This window comes from Pezoporus occidentalis, unplaced genomic scaffold (genome assembly GCF_034315485.1).
Source record: "Pezoporus occidentalis ecotype Australia unplaced genomic scaffold, CSIRO_AGI_Poc_V1 ctg48, whole genome shotgun sequence".
NCBI classification, from domain to species: domain Eukaryota; kingdom Metazoa; phylum Chordata; class Aves; order Psittaciformes; family Psittacidae; genus Pezoporus; species Pezoporus occidentalis.
This window is the reverse complement of record NW_026915813.1, coordinates 1,103,589-1,120,414: the sequence shown is the minus strand read 5'-3', so window position 1 is coordinate 1,120,414 and position 16,826 is coordinate 1,103,589. Positions and strand designations below refer to the sequence as shown.

General features: G+C 50.8%; 1 protein-coding gene across 1 annotated transcript; it reads left to right on the top strand.

Annotated features, from left to right (window-relative positions):
• The first annotated feature begins 5,127 nt into the window (after nucleotides 1-5,127).
• Nucleotides 5,128-7,976, top strand: MSX1 (msh homeobox 1). Its single transcript, XM_062636355.1, has 2 exons — nucleotides 5,128-5,676; nucleotides 6,974-7,976. Exons 1-2 carry the CDS (start codon nucleotides 5,223-5,225, stop codon nucleotides 7,402-7,404), a joined length of 885 nt encoding a protein of 294 aa, XP_062492339.1. The 5' UTR covers nucleotides 5,128-5,222; the 3' UTR covers nucleotides 7,405-7,976.
• Nucleotides 7,977-16,826: the final 8,850 nt, after the last annotated feature.

Below are 16,826 nucleotides of genomic sequence, written 5' to 3'. Positions count from 1 at the left end.
AAATGAGGAATAAACATGGAAACGCTGTAAAATAGCGTGGTAATGAACTTGCTCTGAGCATCGGAGATCGCCTTGGCGGTACCAGCGTGGATTCCTTCGACCACAAATCATTTTCTCATGTTAAAGAATTTGGGACAAATTACATTTCGTGACATTTCGCCAATAAACAAGCACGTGAAGACAAATAAACCAGGACTCGCCATAATCTACCTTGATCGTTGTGGAATTCAAGGGGACCAAAGGAATTGGGAGCGAGACAGAGCGCGGCTTTGAATGAATGTCCTTTATGAGAGAGCAGAGAGAAGATCATTTATATCCTTCATATTTTATAGTTTTGCCTCTAGGAAAGAAAAGACCAGCAGAGCCCCGACTATCATTTACTCATAATGATCGCATTCAATCTAGTGATTCACAGTGAATCATATAATAAGGTTTCCATTTTGCACATGGGGAGAAGAAGGAGGGGTGGTTAAACTTTATTTAGTTCGCATTCATGCTCCCGGCCTCCTGTTTCCCTTGAACTGTCCATTTCAAATGACTAACCCATGGGGCGATGTTTTTTTTCTTCGTTGGTTTCTTTTTTCCTTATATTCCAACCCCCCACCCCCCACCCCTTTCTGTTACTCCCCAGCAATAAAAATCCCTGGAAGGAAAGCTGACAGGTTAACGGTGCCGTTGTTATTTTCCTACGGCAGCTTTTCACCCAAGCACGGCTTCACTTTCGCGGCCACTCGGGGTCGTCCCGAACCGGGTCGTGACTTGCTTCGGCTGTGGCTCTGTCCCGGTGCAGCGGGCGGGGACCCCCGGCCAGCCCGGACCCGCGGAGCGCCCGTTTGCAGCAGCACCGGGAAAGGGGGAAAGTTGCTTTACATTACTTCGGCCTAAATCCGCAAACACCCATACAAACACGGCGCACTTCTCCTGCGGGTTTGGGTCAGGGAGTGGGGATTTGGGCACCCTCCTCCCCCTCGCTGTTTCTTCAGAGACCCCTCCACACACGGCCAAGCACATAGGCGCGACCTCCGGCTCGCTGTTAAGGCACTCGGGTGCAGTCTTTGCTCTCAGGACCTTTGCCATCTGCATGTAAAATCGAGGTGAGGGCAGGGTAAGGCTGCGGGGCTCCGCGGGAGCTCTGCTCCGACGGGAGCCACGCTCCGGCTGCCCGGCACAGCTCCGTGAGGAGCAGTCGGAATCACCCCAAAAGGCGAAAGAAAGGAAGGCGCCGGGCGGGGGACAGGCGCGGAGAACAGAAGCATCCCGAGCAGGCGAGGTGAGGCAGGTCGGTGCTGGAGGGCAGGGCAGAGGTGATGCCACACCGCTCCGGCCCCAAATGCTCCTGGAGGAGCCGTGCTCTTCCCCAGGAGAGCCGACACCTTTGCAAGAGCTTTAAAGTATATACATATAAAATGAAATGGGCTTGTTGTCACTGAAGGGAAACCACTGCCTTAGCCATGGGTCTTTCACCAAAACAGCCAAGTTCCCTTTTGGGCAGAGCAGAGAGTCTCGAAGTCTGCTTGACATCTTGAAGCTTAAATAACCGTAAGGCATTGTTACTCCCTGGCAGCAAAGTGCCTCGTTACGCCTGATTGAGCTAATTGCTTTGAAATAGGATATATTATCTATAATTATAGAGATCTTGGAGGAGACGGCCAGCCTTTTCTTTCATCTTTTCCAAGTGCATCATAATGTCGCGATCAAATTAATTTGGGACACTTGAAATAGTGCCTTCCTTTCAGCCCGGCTCCTCCGACCCCCGAAGAGCCGGGGACGAGTCGGCGGCTGCAGTTTGGCCGCCAAATCACCGCTCCCGGTAACCTCCCGAGCATTAGCCAGGTGCCTTGAGCCTGAAAAGTAGTTTAGATTATGCTTAATCTGGGCGGAAAGGGTAAAAGAGAATAAGGGTTAAAAAAAAATAAAGAAAAAAAGGGGGAAAGAACTGAGGTATTTTCGCATTTCTCTACTTTCCGGGGAGAAGGCGCAGCGACGGGAGCAGAGAGGGTCGGCTCTTGAAGGGCTTTGAGAGCTTGTAAAGCCCGCAGGACATTTTTAGCACTTGCGATAGATCTGGCTCTTTGCCCCCAAGGCTGAGCCGTTCCGATCTGCGCGCAGGCAGCGCGAAGGAGGCGCGTAGGCAACGCGCAGGAGGATGCGGCAGAGCCGCCTGTCCCCAAAACCTGCCCGTGTCCTGAGGGTCTGTCTGGTCTCCTAAGAGCTGATGGCTCGGGGGAAATAAAATAGAAACAAGGGAAACAACACCACCCCTCTCCTTTCTGAGTTCTGCCTTTAAGTCAAAGATAACGTTTACAAAAGGCAGACAATGCCCTGAATTGGTTTAGCGCTGCCTCCTGTCCTCCCTCCCCATCCCCCATGCACCCCTCCTAGCCCTTGTTGTTGTATTCCCACTGAAATAAAATACTAGGGGTAATGGCTTTGCCTAGCACATTCATTATATTGAAACGGGACTGTTTCGGATGCTAATTGCCCAATATTGTTATCTAGCACAAGTGCCTTCAGGGAAGCACCACGGTTCCCAATAAAAACACTGGTCTGGAACAAGCGCCAATAAAGTCACCTATTCCACCTCCCCGCCCCCCCCCCCCTTTTTGCTTCGGTTTTTCTTATAGCCCAGGAAGGAAAGTAAGAGAGAGGACCTAAAACCGAGTCAGAATTATTAACACAGCTGAACCAACACCAGAAAAAAGTTCCTGAAATCCACTGGCGTCCTGGTCACCCAGAGCGCAGCGAGGAAGGGGAGAGGAGTCTGAATACTAAAAATTTCCCTCTAAACAAAGAAATTCATTGCGAGGGAGATTTCGTTTCTTAGATTTGATTTCTCAGTTCTTAATTTAGAACCTGTAGATCTCACTGAGAAAGAAAAGAAAGGAGCATGAAACGAAAGAAACTTCACTGGCTTCCCTTTTTCAGCCCAGGAGCTTGCCAGCATGTGAGGGAGAATCGAGCCCTTGCACAGTGATTAAAATACCACCGAGCATGACAGAAACGTAAACACAAAGCGTTCATTGCTGGGAGATAAATAAAGAGCTAATTATCTCATTCTGACAACTCTCAATGAGAGCGGGACCTCGCACACTCATCTCCTCAAACCTCAGCCGCATCCCAACGGCCAAATCATTCTGCGAAAGAGAAGTGAGAGGAAAACAACCCAGCAGCTCTTAGTTTTATTTTTCTTTTCATATTTCCGTCAAAGGAAGGAGATCGAAAGCAGCGCAGGGGCTGTCTGGAGGTCTGATGGACGCAGCACATCTTCTTTGGCGCTGTTGCTTTTGGGATAGGGGAAAAAAAACCCAACAAAATAAATATATATATACAGCTCATACCTGTAGGATCGGGTGAGGGGACACCGGGAAACACGGTGCAGTGATATTTGCGCATGTTTTCCCAGAAGGCAGGTGGGGGGGGGGGGGGAGAGGGGGGGAGGGCGAGTTGTGCATCTTCGCATCAAGCAGCGGGTTTTGGGAAAATGTCGTGTGATTGGTAGAGCAAACTAATTTTGTCCGGCTGAATGTGCCGGTGTCCCAGGGCTAAGGCGCCTTGCTCCCTTGATGCGGGTTAACGTCCTCAATAGTCCCCCTCCAGCTGAAGCCTTTGATCAGACCGCTGCTGGCGCCTAAAAACAACATCACTTGTCTGCCTATTAGAGGCACTGACTAATCGTGACAGATTGTTTATTCTCGCAATTAGCAATGCAGCCGCTTCTCCGAGCACACACAACCGTGTCGTCGTCCCCCCACCACCTTCAACACTCCCCCCAGGCCCGGTCCCTCGGCCCGACGGGGTGCGGGGAGCTGCGGGCAGGGCGCGGAGCCGGCATCACTGCTCCATGAGTGGCCGTAGGAGCGTTCACCGGGGCGGCACGAATCGGGAGGGGAAATAAAGGGACCAATGTGAGCTGTGCGCCTGCTGTATGCGGGTCTGTGCCATGTGCGTTCACCCTTGTCTGTGGAGGGCGCGGGAGCACCCCGTGAGTAACCTACAGATCATCTTCACGTAGGACTGTGTATGAGCACAGCAGGGCAGGTATGGATGTGTACGTGCAGGACAGTATCTTTGTACAGGGAGTATACTCGCATGTGTGTAAGATACGTGTGCGTGTTTTGTCCTCGAGCAGGACAATTAATTTCTCTCAGATCCTGCTGCTTATCAGTTAATAAAATGTCTATTGTATCAATCCATTTCATAACCTGTACACTCCTAATCTACCATCTTTATTGAGAGCAGTTGAAAGGGACGGGAACGCACTATCCCTCCCCGTTCAGATAATTGCCCTTAAATGACTGCAGGAGCCTCTGGTGTTCCGAGGAGATTAGAGCCCTGCAGCTATCAATAAACTTTTCCCAGCGAGCGGCCAATCCCGTTATTAGAGAGCGGCCCCGTTTTACTGCACATCCGTCCTGGGCGCGGGGATAAGGGATCGTAAAACGAATTTACAAAACAAAATAGCCAGGACTTTAATGGGTCTGGGGCTTATATGTTCCTTTTCACGGTAAGGCACGTTCCATTATCTGGAGCAGCGCACGCATCTTTGCCATGAAACGCAGCACGATTTATATGTGTATAGATGCACATAAGCGCAGATCTCCGCAGACACTCCGAGCACACCGCAGGGCCGGCGCTCATTTAAGAAACCCCAAAGCAAACAAACAAACATCCCCTAAAACCACTTTTCTGATGACAGCCAGGCTGTGGGACAGGCAGGGGTCCCTCCGGGAGGCCACACTCAGGACAGCGCAATACTGCTCGGTTTTGCAGAAGAACACGGCTCGGGCCCGCTTCCCAAGCGGAAAGCCTGGCTGTTTTCCGACGTTAATACATTTTTGGCCCCGGTTTTTGAGCCTCCCCCACAAGATCCCGTACCACTGCGGAGCACAGCTCCGGCCCTTCCCACTCCCGCCTGCGATACCATGGGGTTGAGCGGTGGTACGGGGAAGAGTTGGGGGGGTGCGCCCCGACGGCGAGTCCGGACCCGACACCCCCACCCTCTGCCCGGGCCGCAGCAGCAGCCAATGGGGCTCCGCCGCCCCGCCCCCCTGCGCGCTGGTTGGGCGGTGCCTCCCCCCGCGCCGCTTTATCAGGCGGCGCCGCCCGCCGCGGGACTGAGCGCGCCGACGGCTGCCCGCGCCCCGCTCCTGTCCTGGCCTCATGAGCTGCGGCCGCCGCCGCTCCCGCCCGGCGCTGCGGTGGCGACGGCGGCGCGCCTCTGCATGGCCCCGGCTCTGGATATGACCACCGCGCCCACCGGCGTCCGCAGCGAAGAGCTGCCCGCATCCGCCTTCAGCAAGCCCGGCGGCGGCGGCATCCCTGTCGCGGCGGCGATGGGCGGCGAGGAGGAAAGCGACAAGCCCAAGGTTTCCCCGTCCCTCCTGCCGTTCAGCGTGGAGGCGCTCATGGCTGACCACAGGAAGCCGGGCGTCAGGGAGGGCCCCGAGGGCGCCGGGCCTCCGCAGGGCGTAGGGGCGGCCGCCCGCGCCAGCCTCAGTCCCCGCCTGGGCGCCCTGACTGCGGAGGCTCCAGCCTCTCCGCTGCCTCTCGGCGGCCACTTCTCCGTCGGGGGGCTCGTCAAGCTGCCTGAAGACACCCTTGTCAAGGCGGAAAGCCCCGAGAAGCGGGAGCGGAGCCCTTGGATGCAGAACCCACGGTTCTCGCCGCCTCCCCCAAGTAAGTAGGGGTTGGGAGCGGGCTGTTTGCCCCCCCCGGGGCAGCGCTGCTGGGCGGACGGGCGCTTCCTCGTTTTTTCCCCTCCTGGCATGCTTTTCCCTGCGGATCGCACTCTTCCGGGCCACTCCGGCCTGATCAAAATACTGAACCGGTTCAAGCGTGCGCGAAACTGGAGGATGGCGGCAGAGGAAGGGCGGCCGCGCCAGCACCAGATTGTGTGTCAAATATTAACGGGGGCAGGGGAGGGAGATAAAGCAACCTGGCCTACTGCTTCACTTAATTTGGGGTCAAACTCAGTCTCAGCGGTGTTTACCCCTAAAGTGGCTTTTCAGATCATTCCATAGGATTCACGCAGACCGGGTTCTCGGGCTGTGCGGGCTTCAGCCCCACCGGCTGGTACCTCAGGTGTTCCATGTCCAAAGCCCCGCAGTTGCTGACGTTTTCCTGTTTTACCACGCAGAGTTCTAAAGTAATAATAGCAGTGGGAGGGCTGGGATCAGAAAAGCCTGTTAATCCTCCGAACGGCTGCGCTGCCACCGGGCCCCTCGGCTGCATCCCCACCGCTCCTGGAGTTCCCGCGGAAAGGGGCAAACTTGGGTTGCTGCTCTCCGGAGGGTTCGGGTGCTCTTAGCGGAACTGCGACGGGAGTTAATTTCTCTCTCGAAGAAAGCCAGGTTTCCTGTCAGGAGCTGCGCAGAGTATCGCAGTTGTTTAACTTACTCAAATTGCAAAGTAAAAGTTGTGCGAGATAAATCCGGGACAGGTCGAGGACCCTTAGAAATCAAGAGGAGCAGAGCGGTAGATGGAGACTTGGTGTGAATTTAGAGCTCGTAATTAATTACGTGCTTAATCCGGTTCCCGGGGCCTAACAAAGAAGGTGCGAGGCTGACAGGCCAACCTGTTTTGTTTATTTTTTTTTCCTTAATCCAATAAAAAGATTTTTTTTGAGGGTCACAACCTTCGCTTATGCCTCCTCGGGTTAAGCCGGGAGCCGTGAAGGCAGGAGGGTGTTTGGGTGTCCGACTCCCGCCCTTTTGATTTTTATCATGGAGGTGGAGATTCCAAAAGCATTGGGAAACTTTGGGCCTGGGAGTCTTGAAAAACCCAATTTCTACTGGGAGATACCACTTTGAAACGTGCCTCACGCAGCGCTGAGGGTTTGGGCCACTTCGAGCGGGACCTCATTTACCCCACTCTGTATCCCAGCTGCTGTTGGTGAGGGCTCTGCGGGGTGTCTGGCTCCGGGCGCTGCTAACCGAGGTGTCTCTCTCCTTCTTCCTTCTGCTCTTCGGCACAGGGCGGCTGAGCCCCCCCGCCTGCACCCTGCGCAAGCACAAGACCAACAGGAAGCCGCGGACGCCCTTCACAACGGCGCAGCTGCTGGCCCTCGAGAGGAAGTTTCGGCAGAAGCAGTACCTGTCCATCGCCGAGCGCGCGGAGTTCTCCAGCTCGCTCAGCCTCACCGAGACCCAGGTGAAGATCTGGTTCCAGAACCGCCGCGCCAAGGCAAAGCGGCTGCAGGAGGCCGAGCTGGAGAAGCTGAAGATGGCAGCCAAGCCCATGCTCCCACCCGCTGCTTTCGGCATCTCCTTCCCGCTGGGAGGCCCGGCTGTGGCCGGTGCCTCTCTGTACGGCGCTTCCAGCCCTTTCCAGCGGGCAGGGCTGCCCGTGGCTCCCGTGGGACTGTACACTGCGCACGTGGGATACAGCATGTACCACCTCACATAGAGCTGAGCCCTGCCGAGCCCAGCACGCTGACTGCCTGCTCCTGCCGGCTCCGCACACATTCCCTTCCCGCTCTTCTGGCTCCTCACTGCGGACTTACATGGGCCCTGTTGCAGAGACTGCTTCCTTCCCCCTATGATGTTGGCCCCTGGTCCAGTGCCGTTCCACTTTCTTCCTCGGCAGTCCTGGGAGCTGCTCAGCTCTGCAGCCAACAGAAACCTGAGTCATGGCCCCAGTTGCTCCCCGAGGGTGGCGATGGGCCAGCCGTGCCCCGTGTCGGGCTGGCAGCCCTGGGAGAGACCCTGCTGTGGGTGAAGGAACTGCGGAAGAGAAACGGCAAAAAAGAGGGGGTGAAAGGCATGGTGTTTCTCTTCTTTCTGCCAGGCGAGGTCAAGAGGCAGAAGTGTAAAGCAGCCTCTACCGTCCCTGTTGTAACAGCAGTGTCTGTTACCTGTGTTTGTTCCTCCACTAGCTCCTTTGGAAGGGGTTCTGTGTACTATGTAATATACTGTATATTTGAAATTTTATCATTTATATTATAGCTATATTTGTTAAATAAATTAATTTTAAGCTACTGTTTGATCTGGATCTTTTTGCTCATTTCCCTGCCAGAGATGATAGAAGAAAAGACTAAACTTGTCAGTGTGCCAGGGGGACAGGAGTGAGGGACCAGCTGAACCAGCTGGTTTTTCTCTTCCCCAGGAGACTTTAGTCTCAGTGAGACCTCAGCTGAGCTTTCAGCTTGCTGGGTATCCTGGAGCTGCCTTATCTTCACGGCTGTCTGAGGTTATTTCCCCCCACCACTGCACCTCATTGGCAGCTCCAACCGCAATCCCCTTGCCCCGAGGTTGTGGCTGCTTTCTCCAACAGCTCCCGGACCAGCACGGCTCCAGGCTTGGCTCAGCTCTGGCTGGGTTTTCCTAGCCCTAGGCAGGATAAAAGCTGCTCCTCTCCCTGCCAGTGGCCTTTAGCCGTGAAGCTCCCAGCCGCAGCCCCGACGGCTCCCAGAGGGTTTGGGGATGGTGTGATTACTTCTCTTTTTTTTTTTTTGTGCCAAGCCAAGAGAGACAGTCCCAGGGCTTCTCCGCCGCTCCCTTAGGCCGCTGGCCTTGCTCAGGGGAAGGGAGAGCGGGGGCTTGGGGCTGTGGAGAGGAGAGCAGGCTGCAGGGGTGGTGTGGGAGAAGGGGAGACAGGGCGCTAACAGCGGGGCAGAGGCAGCGCCAGAGCCAGCGGGATGGGTGATGGGTGCAGGCTGGTGCGGATGGGATGTGGAGGACAGTAGTGTTCGGCACGGGTGTGGGGCCGCGGCAGGCAGCCGGCGGCACCCGTGGGACCCACGGTCGGGACCGCTCGGCGCCGTCTCCAGCCCATCCCCGTGGCTCCGGGCGCCCCGCAGCCCTGAGCGGCCGGCTTTGCTGCAAACCCGTCTGTACGGCCCTGTGGAGACCGCCGGCGGAGGACCCCGTGGAAGAGGGTGGCGGGCAGCCTCGCTCCGCGCAGCGCCGCGTAGCCCCGGCCGCGCCGCTCCGCGTTCGTGGACCCTGCCAGCACTGAGGCCGTCACCTCGTTGGTGCCCCGCCGGCTGCGCCCCCGAGCCCCCTGAGTGTGCCGCTCCACCCGATTTAGTTTTGCGGATCGCTCGGGTAAGAGCGTTGATTTCCCATTTTTCATTATTTTATCCTAATTTCGTGCTTTATCTTAGCGCTCAAAGAATGGGCGCTGAGAAATTGGGACTCCTCTTTATATTTTTCTTTCTGTCTTTTTTTTTTGTTTGTTTTTGTTCTTCCCCCGCTGCTTTCATTTCCAGCAATTTAAAACGTTAAGGTTGAGGCAAAGTTAGAAGGAAAATAATTGCTGTAATGAGGCTAGGCAATCTTCTGCAGGCACTGTGGCTCCAGCGAGACTGTAGCTGGGGGCGAGGCGGGACTTTTATCATCTCCTAAATATCAATGATGCTTTCAATAACTCAGTGAAACAGCATACCTGAACCCAGCCACTTTCTCCAGAGCTCGCTGCTCTAATCCCCTTCTTCTCATCTCTCGCTCTGCCCTCGCCGCCCAGTCCTTTTTGGTCTGGGGTGAATTTGGGGGTTTTGTGGTTGGGTTTTTTTCTTCTTCCTTTTATTTTTCTTTCATTTTCTTTTTTATTTCCCCCTTTTATATTAGTTTTGTTTTTTTCCTTGGCTTGCTTTCCCGATCATTTCTTTTCTCTGTGCAAATGACAGCGTCTGCGATCCTGACCCCAGTGCCCAACGCCGCGCCGGAGTGGGGAGCGCGGTGCCGGCTTTTTCCCACGTTGTGTCTCTGGCAGAAAAAGGCTGGAGATAAACTCAGCCCCTGCGCGATTAGACCGCTGGTTTGGGGAGCAGATCTAATCAGGCAGGAGGGCATGTTTATCCTGTAAATAAGCGCTTAAAAAATAGGAGAGAGGTTTTAAACAGCGAGAACCGCTTTGAGTTGGCTGCACGCAAGCCCCTCTCCCTTCTCAGGCACCTTTGGGTGCTGTGGCGCGGGGCTGCGGGAGAGCCGGACCCTTTCATCCCCTCTTTGTCTGGATTTTGGGTTTTGTTGGTTGTATTTTTTTTTACATTATGGCAGCTTGGGATGGATATTCGGGGCGCAGGATTCCTATTGAACATGTCTTTGCTTTAAGTTTTCCCCCTGACCCTTGGGCTAAAGTCCTTGGTTGCTCAATTAAACCCAGATGAGAACAATTAATAACTAAGTAATGACAATAAGTTGGGAATCACACGGATGAACGCTCCATGTGAATAGGAAAAGCTCACACAAAAGAGCAAAAAGGATTTGTCGGCTCTTTTTAAGGGGGAATTGGCTTTTCTTTTTTCTTGCCTCTGGCTTACCAGCAAATAAAACTCACTTTTGTGTCTTTGTCGCCTTAAGGATCTCAGTGGGCAGTTGGAAGTGAGAATGGCTGTTTTCCTTTCAACTTGAGGGTGCTGGCGCCACGCAGCCCCAAGGATAGAGAGTAGCCAAAGCAAAGTTTCCTAATAACTCCCCTCTCCCCCGCCACCCCTCCTCTGTTACGCCGGTACACCCCCCACCCCCCCATGCATATCTCCACACACAGCCCTAGAGAGCCTCGGCAGACACAGAAAGCAGAGGGGCCCCGAGCATATCCATGTACCACCTCGGGCTCGCAGGCGCGGCAATGCTCTGCCGTGGGAAAGCGGTCCCGCCTTGCCGCGACGCTTTCCACGGAGGGTCGGAATTAAAGAGCGCAGGAGCCGGAGCACGGAGAGGGAGCCACACTCGCAAATACACACACAGAATAAAAGGGAAGCCATTTTTCTACTCTTATTCCCCACATACAAGGGGGATGACTCCGCTATCCACACGCAGAGGCTGCCGGGGAGCCCCCGGCACAGCCCCGGCCCCTGGCTGGGTTATAGAGGGGTAGGCTGCTGGTGCCAGAGCTCTTAGAGAGCATGGAAAGGCGCTTCTTCAGTTTCAACTCCAGAGAAGGAGGCTACCAGGAAAACCTGCTGCGCAAATCTGTGGGTAAACCGTGGATTCGTTGTCTGCTCTGAATTTCTGGTGTTTTCAGGGTCTCAGGGTCTCTTTCTGAATTCGCTCAATTCAAAACACTAATCGGTGCCCCGTTGAAGTCTTTATTTAACGTTTTCCCTAGTGCTCAAGTGAATTGGGAGCTAAAACCCCTTCTTCAAAAGTGAGGGCAGGCAAAATCCAACAAGTGAGTTAGGCAGAGCAGCGGCAGCCTCCCGCTGCTTAGGATTGTGCCTGAGAACGCAGCCCTCAGAAACTAGGGGCAGAGCAAGGAAGCTGCCTAACTTACCCATTGTAAAGGCCAGCCGGTGGGGAGGGGTGACCCCGCTTTTCAGTAGTACTCGTGAGCTTAAATCCAGGCTCATCATCTTGTGTGAGTCTCCTGAGTCACATCAAACCTTCTTGCTAAAGTTCTGGGAAGTGAAAGGTCTGTTGAACAAACTGGCTGTGCACCTTCATGGAGAAATAGGATGTTTAGTGCTAACTCCTGGGTCCTGCCTGATTTCAGGTAAACGGCTGAACTCAGGTATTCTGTATGCAAAGTGAAAATCCCAATCACCAACTTACTAGGGACTCAGAAGAGTCCTCCTCAGACGAGAACCTTATTAGGTTCTTCATCTCTCCTAATGATACATTTGGTTTTATATTAGACACGGAGGTGGCTAGAAAGTGCAACAAAAAGTGGCTACTTAAATACCCTTGTGGCCAGGACACTCCTCAGGGCTGTAGGGCTGTTTAAATCAAATCCAGCCGAGTGGTGACCGGCAAGTAAGTCTCCTACTGCTTAGGATATAATATACTGTACCCAATAAGTTGTCGATTGCAGTGAGGTAGTTCTCCCCCTCCCTAGTTTTCCACAAAAGCATGTTGATACGGCTTAGGCAGTTAACTGCAAAGGGAGTCTGTGGCAGAAAGAGATACCTTCTTCCTGCCTCTCACAGTGGCAGGTCCCGATGTATAGATGTTAGAATATACATATATTCTAACCCAGGGAGTATGTGGATTCCTGAAATTTCTTTTCATTCGCTTTTTACTCTCTCCACACCTTGTGTGAAGCACAGTGGTGTCCGTCCGTGGTCTGAGCAATCTGTTCCACAGCAGGGAGCCTAAAAATGAGGCATTGCGATAATGGGCATTGCAACACTCGGCTCCTTAGGGCTGGCCCGAGGCCTCTGCAACACGGACCCATTGTCTGACCGGCTTTGCGGCAGGAGAAGCTGGGAGGCAGAACCAGAAGCAACAGCTCTGACTCATTTAACTAGGAGCAGTAAATTGTGCCATGCTGCACAGAGAGATGTGGTAGTGATTTGCTTACAACAGTAAACCGGTTGAGATTAACTCTGCTCCATTGTCCTTCTTCATCTCGGAGATCTTTTATCCCTCCAGGCTGGATCCTGTTCCCACCCTGCAGTGATTAAATGGAGAGCAGGAGAGGCAGGTACCTGGATACAGTCTCCCTCGTGTGACCAGGAATGTGTAAGAAATCCACCGTGCAAAGCTGCGCTTTTCATCTCGTTCAGTGGCAGCAGCTGAGCACCCCTCTGCAGCACAGAGCAAAACTACTGGGAGGTGAGTGCCTGTGCCCGGCTCACCTTTGTGCTGCTGCCCGATGTGCGATGGAGCTCCCTCAGCCAACAGCCGATTCTCAGGTCGGTGTGAACAACACTCTTAGCATTTCTTCTTACTTAGCCCTGTGGAAGAGAAACAAACCTCTTGCATATGGTCACAAAATGATCAAAGCTACTCAGCCAGTACAGACTCTGGCCTTGCTAGTGAGCTGTAAGACAGACTTTGGGAGGGAGTTTTGTAGGAGCAATGCTCAAAACCTGAGAGCGATGCTGTGCCTATGGACTGCTCCCAGCAAAGCTGGGGCAGGTGGTGAGGCTGTGTGGTCAGGGTGACCAGCATCAGGCAGGACCGAGTGCCAGGGACCCAGGCATAAAAAACATGTAGCCCACATTAAAAGTCTTTTTCAGCCTAATTGAGAGATGCTTTTATTGTAGGTGTTTTGTACCGGGAACGCAGTAACAGGCAGGGTGGGCTGTGCACTCGGTGGACACTGGAGGAAGGTACAGTATGATGACAAACACATTTAAGACCCTCTGACCACCACTATTGCTGCCCAAAGTAGGTGGAAGAAAGAGCACCCAAGGGGAGACTGTATTTAGAGGTTTCACTATGACTCAGTCTCCCTTCACAGGCCAGAGAGAAAGGAAGTGGCAGTGGGAGGGAAAGAGGTCTGGAAGCAAAGGATGACAAAATTATGTTGACTGGAAGACAAGCAGTGTGGGGGAAGCTCTCTGGAATGGAGAGAATTATTTCCAAAAGACAAGCTGGAGAGTAGAGCAACTTTCTTTTAAAGCAGTGTTTTGTGTTCATTGGGCATTATTATGCAAATATCAGAAGTAAGGATGGGATGCTTTAAAACTCAAGGAGTGATTGTTTTACACTGTAAATGCGTTTAGATGTAAGCCAATGGACCTGTTTCCATTTACATCAGCAAAGGACTGGAAAAGAAAAGATTTTCCTGGGGCTCTGAGACCTGCCCTGCCGTTATGGCAAGCTTGTGTGTATTAATGCTGGGGAGCATCTGCTCCTCACACTCTACTCAGTAAAAGCCATAAATGCTTTTCAAAACCTTGTAACAAGCTTTGGATTTACTGTGAAAGCCACATCTGTGGCATACCACAAGAAGAGACAGTGGGATGTGGTAGATGTTGTCAGTCTGACCAAAGATTTTTCTTTCTGTGACATTGTTAATCCTCTCTTTGTATAGGAGGCTATGTAAACAATACACACTAAATTCTACTTATATAAAATAATCCAAGGTTGCAAAACACAGTGTATCTGCTGTAGGACTAGAATAGGCACAGGGAGAAACAGGAGTCAGTCGGTTTGGAAGCACTTTAACACTTAAAGCCTTAGCTGCAGCCTTGGAGGAACCTACCTGACTGCGCAGACTGTAGGCCACCAGACAGAGATGCTGCCTCTTAGCCAGGAACCCAGACTCAGGCACCCTGCTATACCCTGGCAGCTGAGAGCCTGTAGTGCCAGAAGGCAGCATGATGTCTCTGCAGCAGTGATTGTAGCAGATAACAACTGTATCGGTATAAATAATAATCCAAATGCAAACTTTCTTTAGTGATCAGCACAACTAAAAAACTTTAGCCACATCCTTTTGATAGCCTAAGTATTAACTACATATTCAATACATTCAGAAAGCTTAGACATAAGCTTTTAACTCAGAAGTTTAAATTAGACATTATTCAAAGGAGGACTGGCAGCATCTTAAGTCAAAAGAATCTTAGAGAGTTATTTCTTAAAAATTAAATGTCTTTAACTGCATTTGTGTCAGCTGTGATACATGAATTAGGATGAATTTAAGAGCCTTATTAGCTCGGAGTTCAACTGCAGATCTTTAGACAGCTCTCCCTTTAATTCAGAAAGAAGCTTTGTGGAGGCATGTTAATTTTCCCTCTAAATAATTGCATCTTTCAAGTACATGTTCAAAATCAATCCAAGTCAAAAAAAAAAGAAAAAGAAAACTGGAAAAAAATAGAAAATTATACAGGGCATATAATAAAATGAGAAAGCTGAGATGGACATGTAATCCTAAACTATTCTTACTTTCTAAAACACCAGGATGAATTCCTTTAAATGTGATTTTTTTTTCCCTCCTTCCTCAAAGATGGCTTTAATACCAGCCAAGTTTGAAGTTTCTAATGACATTTATTTCTGAGCTATGTATGTACAAGAATTTCACTTTGGATAGTTGGAGACTGTGATCTTTTTCAAGCTTGCATAATGTTTAACATGACTGAATCAATTTTCAAAACAAAGAAACACGAAAGCATTGAAGAATGCCCAGAACAAGAATGGGCATTTCCATTCCATAAGGAATTTGTTTGGAAAAAATTATAGAGAGTTATTGGAATTAGAATCTAAGTTTATCTGAAGTTTGCTGGAAGGGAAAGTTATATTATATGAGACAATTAAGCATTGGCTTCAGGTCTGGTCCAAAGCCCAATAAAGTCAGGGGTGTCTTTCCACTGGCTAACTAACAGGCTTTGGGTCTGACTCATAAACTGCAGAGCTCCACAGAAGATAATAGTTCTATACTGCTTATGTGAAAGTTAAATATAGCCCAATGTTTGTAAGTGTGTGTATGTATTATAATTAATTTAAAACCCTGGTTAATATTGGGTTACAGTTTCCATTTAATTCATATGCATGTGTTTGTATTTGTATGCATGTACATGCGAAGACAGACATCTGTGAATGTGTAAGCTCACATACAGCTAATGTTATAGAGATGACTGAATCAAGTATATACACATGATGGTAAATATCAGCATTTACTACAGTAGATATCACCGCTGCCATATATATACTCTGACAGATCTCAACATACATTTTCAAAACCAGCAGCATCTGTTTACATTGAACTGCAATAAAAACTGAAGGAGACATCAGTTAGTATTAGAATTTTATCTTTTCAATGTCCAGAAACAGTTTCTGTGCCTTTGATGTAGGCTGTCAAGCACTACTGGAAAATTGCATCTCTCTAATTACGGCATTCAGAGCAGAGGAAAGGGCATGACTGCCTGGCAGCAGTTGTCAGTGGGGACCCTGCAGGGACTTGCTTTCTTGGGTACTGATAAGAAAAGTTAGCTCACATGCAAAAAACAGTAAAGCAATCCTTGCACAGAGGGCCTAAAATAACAGAAGGGGCACTATTTTGGTTGATCTAGTAGAAAGCAATACAGATCTTCTCTGTTCCAGCTATGATTAACCCTTACCTCTACTGGCTGCTCCCTTCAGATGGAGCTCCCTGCATCCTCCATGAGGGTTTAGACTGAATATAAACTCAGTGGCAGCAGCAGCAGCAGCACTGCTTACACAGGTATGCACATGTCCAGGCCTGTAATGAGCACCTGATTAACCCTTGAAATGGTTGTATACACCTGTGTAATGGTGCCTGAATACTTGGCTTCGCATTCTGAAGCATCTGGAGGTGATGCTGGCTTATCTGCTCCTCATTATCCCCGTTCCTCATTTCTCCCCTTATGTGACAGGGGGCCCTCTTGGCTCTGTGTCACAAAACATTTTACACCATTTTTAAAATTCCATCAGTTGCCTGATGAGATTTAGAACTGTGACCTTGCCAGTGGTTGCAGGGTCAAAATGGAGATGGCAAGGGAGGGGTGGTTAGAAAGTGGTAGGAGACTGAACTCTGTAAGGTGACAATGCCACCAAGAAAAGAGTGCACTTGCCCTTTCACAAAACACTTTATTGATATGAATAGGATCTTTCATTTTAAAGTCTAATTGCAAGTTAGAAATAAGGGATTACTAAGGCTTGTTCACGTCCTTTTCCTCCTGTGTAAACAGAAAGCAGGTATTTGTATACTTTACATATTATGTGTAAGAACAAAAGACTCAGTCATCACAGTGTGCATCCGAAACATGCACCAGGAAGAAAGGCCTGTCAAAATAACTGCACCTTTTGTAATGTTCCTGCTGTACTGTGGTAAAATCCAGAGCAGAAGTACTTCCAGGAGGCGAGCAGAATGTATGACAGCCAAGCACAGCCAGTGTGGGAGAGCTATCTTGGAGAAATGACTCTGCAAACCTATGCAAAGGAAAAATAGCCAGCTAACATGCAGTGGAACTGAAGTGAATGTCTTGTGGATGAACAAAACAATCACAACATCTTCTGTGTAGAGGCTGCCAAAGCACAGGGGAGGACCAGGGAGGTAAAGAGGTAGAAAAACATCCCTAAAAGTGTAGTTTACAATGAACAGCAGCAAGAATGCTGCAGAAGACACAGGGCGCATTGTATTGTGCCTGGCAGCAGCATTTGTTTCACAGGGGCAAAATAAGTGCAGGAACATAAACTTTT

What these genes read in the sequence shown, in the direction of transcription:
- MSX1 (XM_062636355.1), top strand. Translation starts at nt 5,223, where the DNA reads ATGGCCCCGGCTCTGGATATGACCACCGCGCCCACCGGCGTCCGCAGC. An exon ending in GTTCTCGCCGCCTCCCCCAA is followed by an intron (nt 5,677 to 6,973) that starts GTAAGTAGGGGT and finishes TCTTCGGCACAG; the next exon opens with GGCGGCTGAGCCCCCCCGCC.